Here is an 8,084-nt window from a genome sequence, read left to right on the forward strand (position 1 = left end):
TAAGATCTGTTACTTGCAAAGCCACCTAACTTGGTTTTCACATATACATGCGATTTCAATGGAACTAGGGTAAAGGTGATCTCAAATTGTGATCCTGTCTAAAGTATAAGACTTTTTCTGCAAAGATCCTGACCTTGGTGATGTAGCTTCTCTGGAAATTTTATCTCTATTTCCTTTAATTGGCTTTGTATCTGATAAAGATTTTGTGAAAGTGAATTTACTGCAAAAAGAAAGCTGATGGAATGAAGCAAAGAATATTTACAGCTCAACTATTTTCCTTTTGAAATGGATTATTGATCAGGGTTAGGAAGCACAATGCACAATGCAATTTTTAATTTTCTTCCACTCAGTTAAGAGCAACCAGACGTCAAGCAGCAGTTGAGCAGTGCCTGACCGCCCTCACAGAATGTGCGCAGTCTGGTGAGGGAAATCTGCTGGAGCTTGCAGTGAAAGCTGTTCGCGAAAGGTAAGGATCAGCTTCCTTATCTGAAAATAAATAACTTGTCTCATGGTATACCACCTAGGTTTGAATCACTGGGCTCATTTGTGGAATTTAAATGCATCTTTGTCTTGCAACTTTTAAACAATTTTCATTGTATATAATTCCTTATTCTTCATTGTCCTTTATCCAGAAGCATACTCTGATGTGAATTTCACTCCTCTCCATTCCTGATTTCTATAATATCCATATCCATATAAACTTTAATCTTGCTGAATAGGGCATAACAAGCATAATTTAATACCTGTACAATAAATAGTTATCTATCTCAAATGGGGATATACGTTTATCCTCGGGCAAACTCGTATGTTACATGTTGCTTTGAATTAAGTCAAGAGTGTTTTATTGTCATATGTCAAAAGTGATCGGAGCAGAATTAGGCCATTCGGCCCATCAAGTCTACTCCGCCATTCAATCATGGCCGATCTATCTGTCCCTCCTCACCCTACTCCTGTCTTCTCCCCATAACCCCTGACACCCCCGATGTCCTGGTATAGAACAATTAAATGTTTACTTGCAGCCAATTCTACACAAATATATGATCAATCCTCAGTTGCCACCCAAAATTGATGCCCTGCCAGCTTGAGCATCCAGGCTGTCTGACCAAAACAGTCGGCGATAGGCTAGAGCAATTTTTAACTTCAAGCCTCATTTTTTTACCATTGTCAGGCATCTGACACTGGGTTGGTTCATTAATGCAGCTCACTCACTGGCTGTGGGAAGGTGAGCGATCTGCTGGCTCCTACACAGAATTAACTGGGATCAGTCCTTGGGGTGGGTGGTGATCTTGGGTGAATCGAACATTGGCTAGTAGTAGCCCACAGTATTCTTTGTTAGACGAGCATGAGCCATCTTGCTCCTGGTGAACCCCCAGAAATTTAACCAAAGATTTGTGGACTTTTCTATCTAACCATCAATGGTCCCTTACTGGTTTTAGCTACTCAAATGTGTTACCAAACTTCTCTAGATTTAAATCTATTAGCCACATTTCTGCTGGCATGGCCAGTAAACAGATTATCATGCTTCATTTTACAGCTAATATTAAAGAGAGTCTAAGCAGTAGTTGTACATATTTAAGCACAGACGATAAATTAAATCATGGGTAATTTTACTAACTTTGTAACAGTTTTACTAACTAAGTACCAGTTTTGGAATTGAATTACTTTGGATATAATACTAATTTATTCTGTGTCCAAAATTGGCTCCTTTAACTGCAATCTCAGGTGAGTTATGCCTTGATGTCAATTAAATATATTCATATTTTATATTTAGATGTACAGTTGGAGAAATTATAGACTCATTGAAAGTAGAATTTGGCGAACATCAACCTAGCACCCGCATGGTGAGCGGTGCATACAAACATGAGTTTGGCGACAATGAAGAAATGTCTGCTGCAATGGCCAGGTGAGTGGAATTGTTAGTTATGTAGAAAGAAGGAACTCGGATGCTGGTTTACAAAAAAAGACACACATTGCTAGAGTAACTCAGCGGGTCAAACGGCATCTCTGGAAAACATGGAAAGCTGATGGTTCGGGTCGAGAACCTCCAGACTGATTATGGTGGGGGGGGGGGGGGGGGGGGGACAAAGTCTGCAAAGTCTGCTAAAGTACAGGTGGGGGGGGGGGGGGGGGGAATGTATTTGGATAGACAGATGGTTCAGGGGTGGGGGGGGGGGGGTGTTTTTGGTAAGTCACATAAATTGAAGAATCACGTGTTCTTACCATTGGGTTATAAGCTACCGAAGCAAAATATAAGGTGCTGTTCCTTCATTTTGTGTGTGACCTCACTTTGGCAATGGAGGCAGCCCAGGACAGAAAAGTCAGTATGGGAATGGGAAGGGAAATTAAAATGGTTAGCAACTGGGAGATCCAGTAGGTCTCGGTAGACTGCGCATGTGTCCAGTGAAACAATCGCTGATTTTACACTTGGTCTCACTGATAAGAATATCAGGAACTCCAGAGGCAGTTGATAAGGTTAGAGGAGGTGCATGTGAACCACTGTTTCACTTGAAAGGAATGCTGGAGTCCCTGGATGGATGTGAGGGAGAGGTACAGGGACAGATGTTGCATCTCTAGCAGTTGCAGGGGAAAGTACTGAGGAGGGGGTGGTTTAGGTTGGAAAGGATGAGTGAAACAAGGAGTTGTGGAGGGTCCGGGCTCTGCTGAAGGTGGAAAACAGTGGGGATGGGAAGATGTAACTGGTGATGGAATTGCATTGGAGGTGGCAGAAATGTCAGAATGATGTGTTGGATGGTGGGGTGAAAGGTGAGCACCAGGGCAACTTTATATTTCTGTCGGGGGTTGGAAGTGGGAGGAGGGAAGAGTAGGGGGGTGAGAGCAGAAATCCGGGATACAGTGGCGGGGCAGGAGGGAAACCATGTTTACTTAAAGGAAACTAGAACCAAGAGGGAAACCATGTTTGCTTAAAGGAACTAGAATGGAAATTTCATTTTGGTAGCAAATGCAGTAGAGACATTAATTGGGAGCAGGGGATAGCATCTTTGCAAGAGGCAGGTTGGGAGGAGGTGTAGAGCAGATAACTGGGAGTCAGTTGATAGTCTGTGAGGCGGAGAGATATGCATCCGAGATAGTCCAAATATGTTGGTTATTTATGGTTGTTAGTTATGGTAGTTTTTAATTTATGTTGAGCTATCCAAAAGGAATAAAATGTTTCATTGAACTTGCAAAATATTAAGCCTTAAATATACTCTTCACTGTATGATTTAGATTTTTAGTTTAGTTATTTTTGGTTCATTAGTAGATTTATTAAGACTATTAAGATTGTTATTGTTCCGTTCCTTTAAGGAAGTGTGTAAAAAGGGGTTAACATTAGAGTAGGGAACATATCTTGACCTAACTTTACCAATCTGCAAAAAAGTTCATTGATATCCACAAGCTTTTACTTACTGTAGTTATGGTAATGTTTAAGAGACATTTGAACAGACATGAACAGGCAGGGTATGGAGGAATATAGACCATGTACATGCTGTTATGCATTTTAAATCGTCATGGTGGTCGGCACAGATGTGGTACTATACTGTCCTATGTAATTTAACCAATTTACTGGTGAGATTATTTTGGCTTTGGATACTTTTTTATTTAGAATTGGAAAGTTTGCTGAAAATGAAGGTCGCCGTCCTCGTCTGCTTGTTGCTAAGATGGGTCAAGATGGGCATGATCGAGGAGCAAAGGTTATTGCCACAGGATTTGCTGATCTTGGCTTTGATGTGGATATAGGACCATTATTTCAGGTACTTTGGTTAATACTAATCGTATTTCAATAAATTTGAAATCGATTTATTGGTCATAAAACAATTGCCAGTTTTTCCATTGAGGGTGGAGAATTTAATAATTACATAGGTGATAGTAAGCAGCTCTGAGACAGATGAGTATATGCATAATATACAATAAGCCTGTATGGGAAGGAACTTCATATGCTGGTTTACACTGAAGATAGACAAAAAATGCGGGTTAGGCAGTATCTGTGGAGAAAAGGAATAGGTGACATTTCAGGTCGAGATTCTGCCGATTCAGATTCGGGTCTGAAGAAGGGACTCGATCCAAAACGTCACCTGTTCCTTTTCTCCACAGCCTGACTTGCGTGTCTTTTTACAATAACGGCTCTTTTGAATAAGCACCAATTTACATGATTTTAGCCTGCTGAAGTTATGGTATTTGTTTAGTACTAATTTATCCCACAGTACACAGTTTTATTTCAAATTCTAATGAGGTTTTTTTTCCTTTTGTATTGCTTCAAAACTGCTCCAGTTCTGTTTCTTTCCATATTAACTACGTAACTAGAAAGTAATATAAAATGGGTTGATCGAAATAACTTCACCCTTTTTTGTTTTGAAGTGGTAGGGGAGAAAAGTTGCAATCTTTCTCTTAATTTTATTATTTTATGTTTTGGTACTAATTGTTTGTAAAGGTTGAGGCTGGTATCAGATGATTGGGGGGGGGGGGGGGGGGGGGGGGGGGGAGGGGGGGGGGAGAGAGAAACACATACCTGTAATTAAAATAAGCCTTTTTCCATTATTTTGGCTGTAATGTAGAAATATCCAGGCTTTATTGTTAATTTATTTTAAATAGTTTATCTGTTAACTGGTCTTCCTGAGTTAAATGAAAAAATGGGGAAAAAAGTAAGACTTTCAGTTCAGAAATCTAATTGTGGACCAGCGGGTGACGCCAGAAATAGCTGCCTCGACAACAGTCTGTCTGTCTGTCCCTTCCTCCTTGTTGTTTGTATGAGTTAAATGTAAGTTTTTGGTTTTTTAGCTTGTTTTCTGTGGTGGGGGGGTGGGGAAAACTTTCTAATCTCTTAGACAGAGATGCAGTTTTTTTTGGGGTTTTTTTTTTTCCCGTATCGTATATCCGTCCGCACTGCGGCCTAACATCGAGGAGTTGCCAGCATTTGCTGGTGACTGATTTCGAGAGCTCCACTGCGGGGAGCCTAAGGGATTTTAACATCACGGAGCTCGCGATCCCTTTGCCAGGGATCAACCTCTGAGCTCCACTGTAGGTGCCTGTGGGACTTTAACATCGCAGTCTCTGGTCAGAGACCGACTTCGGGAACACCAAGCTGCGGGAGGCTTCGACCGCCCCGACTGTGGGAGAATAAAGAGGAAGAAGATTGGACTTTATTGCCTTCCATCACAGTGAGGAACGTGGGGAATTCGCTGTGGTGGATATTTGTTTACTTTTATGTAGTTGCTTCTTTTGGTATGGCTGTATGGTAATTCGAATTTCGGTGTACCTTAATTGCTACATGTGACAATAAACTGACCTTGAAACCTTGAGTTTAGTTAGAGCGAAATGATTAACATTCAAAACGGCTTTAATTAGGAGGGCAGTCAATTATACTCAGTAATGCAAATAGGAGAAATGCAGAATTTATTTTTAAAGGTAGTATTAATAACATGGAAATAGGAGTTATCTAACTATTTGGGAACCTAGATGGTTCAGCTTTTTCTGCACACCCTCCTGGCTCGCTGGTGTTCTATTTCCTAGACTTGGTTTAACTTACATGGTTCACTGGGAAATTTATTATAACTATAACATCTTAAAAAATAACATCAAAGGACACAGAAAATCAGCTAGTTTAGCACCTCAAACCCCTGAATGTGCTGGATTATTGGAGTTCTACTGTGAAAGGTTGGATATACAGATAGTGAGGAATAAGTATGATTCTCCTAAGGTCTCTGCTGACAAAGTTTTGCTAACCATTCAAGTGCCTTGTTAGAAGCAATTATTGTTTTTACCACACCAACCAACCCTAGGATTCCACTGCAAGTGTTGTGAAAATATAGATCAGAATGCAGTCAGAGGGATTTAAAAAAGTAAGGTTATCTAAGAATAAACTTGTTATAAAATGAAAATGTGATTTATAAAACACTAAGTATTAACAAAAATTATCTTATGAGAACTTTACCAAACTACTGCTCTTATTCCTAGACTCCTCGGGAGGTAGCGCAACAGGCAGTGGATGCAGATGTGCACTGTGTTGGTGTCAGCACTTTGGCAGCTGGCCACCGAACTCTTGTGCCTGAGTTGATAAAAGAGCTTTGTGATCTTCAACGCCCTGATATTTTGGTCATCTGTGGTGGTGTGATTCCTCCTCAGGTACTCATTTCAGATGTTCTTTCACTGTAAGCCTAAACGTGATTGTATCCAATGTTTTTTTGATTAAACATTACCTTTTTGTTAAGATTCCATTGCAGAGTGGGAACTAAATTGGTTTGTGTTCAAATAAGTGAAACAATACTGTTTGTTTCTCTCATGTTATTCCTATAAAATTATTTTTTTTTCTGTTATCTGGGAGATATGAATTTTATGACATTCACTTCAATACTTCCCAAGGAAAAGACTTGATCAAGAAGAATAGATTTAATGCATTTGTTTCATGGGATGCGATTGAGAGTGTATTACACCAACCAATGGCTGAACCTTATGATATCTATTTCAATATACACATTAGATGAATGATAGTGGAGTCTGATAAGAAATTTGTGAATGCATAAATTGAAGATGAATGTCAGAGGACCTAAATAAAATGAGTGAAGTGGGCAAACGAGTAGTCAGTTTGAGAAATCTGAAGTACAGTAAACACTTGTTTTTACAGACCCCTTTATAACAGATTTTGGTTATAGCAGACGGACCTGCCGACCCACGGCAGGCTTGCACCGTCTCCCTGGCCGCTTACAACCACTGCTTCCGACACCACCCTCGCTCGCAAGGTGCACCAATGATCCCTTCTTTACCCACTGCATGGTCCGTTGATGGGTGTGTAGTTGCGGTTCACTTGTAGTCCCCTGGGGACAGTGCTTTTTCAGGACGTGCTCCGTCATCGTGGGGTTCCTTCCCACCAGCCAGGGTTCTCACTAATCTTTGTTTTCGCTAAATTCAACTAGTTATCTTGATGGATTGTCAAACCCAGCTTTAACAGCTGTGGATTTTATCAATTGTTGGCTGCCTACTTTTTCCAGGATAAACCAACAGGTTCATAATCATTGTGCTAATCTCCTTTGCTTTTGAGGAAATCCACTCGTTAGTTGAGTCATTTTATACTTATTTTAGTTCATGTGAAGGGCATTTTATTTTGTATTCAGTTTGTAAAATGTGTCTGAAGCAACGTTCGAAAATATGCAATCTTGTATTTTATCATGGAGAGAAAAGGTGCTGTGGATAACACTCTGAAACTGTTTCTGACCTGGCAGAACCAAACTGAGGAGTAAAACCAACATTTGGAAATCCTAGGACACAATTCTCAGATGCACATACAAAAATATGAAATCACAGAGCTGGAGACTTGGCAAATGTAACCAATTGGGAATAATCAATTTAATGAACTTTGCGGCCAAAACACTGTTTGCACACCCTTCAATTATCAGAGGAAAACATCAATATTCCAAAGCGTGTAGGATATTGGTGCACTCTTATAAAAGAAAGCTGCTTAAATTTTGGCAGATATTTTAAAAATTAGCATCAACTAATTACGATTCAATCAGAAAAGTGACCTATTTATTCTTTCATTCCTCCAGGATTATGAAGCCTTGTTCAAGGCAGGTGTTTCCAGTATCTTTGGCCCAGGTACTAGAATTCCCGTTGCTGCTGTGCAAGTGCTTGGTAACATTGAGAGAAATTTAGTCAAGAGACAACAATCATTGTGAACATCACTGGCATGGTAATGATTTTGTATTTTACAAATTTTGTTTTCAGTAATGTAAATTGAAAAATTCTTAATACTGCTAAGAGTACTTTCTGGGAAAGTTTGTATTTTATCTGTATTCTGTAACATCAGTTCATTTCTGTAGTACGCTGTGATCACATTGCAAGATTGAAGATTACATTATCAGCGTTGTAATAACAAACTAAATTTCCAGTGCTGATGCATCTTTAGAATACAATTAAGTTTAACTTTTTAGGTATGCATGTGTCCAGGCAAACAAATTAAATTATGAAAGAGCTAAATTTCTGCTTGTATTTGTGCAAATTATTTCCTTCTTGAATACACTGACACACAAGATAAACAGCTTTATGTCTGCAAAAGGAGACTGAATCTCTTAAGAGCTTATTCAGATAGTGAAAAC

At 39.6% G+C, this 8,084-nt stretch overlaps 1 protein-coding gene across 3 annotated transcripts in view; it reads left to right on the forward strand.

Annotated features, from left to right (window-relative positions):
* Positions 1-8,084, forward strand: part of mmut (methylmalonyl CoA mutase) — a 34,342-nt gene that overhangs the window by 21,354 nt on the left and 4,904 nt on the right. For 2 of the 3 annotated variants that reach the window (XM_055635550.1, XM_055635549.1), the window contains exons 8-12: positions 351-466; positions 1,772-1,903; positions 3,602-3,749; positions 5,950-6,117; positions 7,536-7,678. In XM_055635550.1, coding sequence (XP_055491525.1) covers positions 351-466; positions 1,772-1,903; positions 3,602-3,749; positions 5,950-6,117; positions 7,536-7,664 — 693 coding nt within the window. In that variant the 3' untranslated portion in view covers positions 7,665-7,678. Of the gene's footprint in view, positions 1-350; positions 467-1,771; positions 1,904-3,601; positions 3,750-5,949; positions 6,118-7,535; positions 7,966-8,084 lie in introns of those variants that run through there. The other variant, XM_055635548.1, reaches the window with a different exon arrangement.

This window comes from Leucoraja erinacea, chromosome 5, assembly GCF_028641065.1.
Source record: "Leucoraja erinacea ecotype New England chromosome 5, Leri_hhj_1, whole genome shotgun sequence".
NCBI classification, from domain to species: domain Eukaryota; kingdom Metazoa; phylum Chordata; class Chondrichthyes; order Rajiformes; family Rajidae; genus Leucoraja; species Leucoraja erinaceus.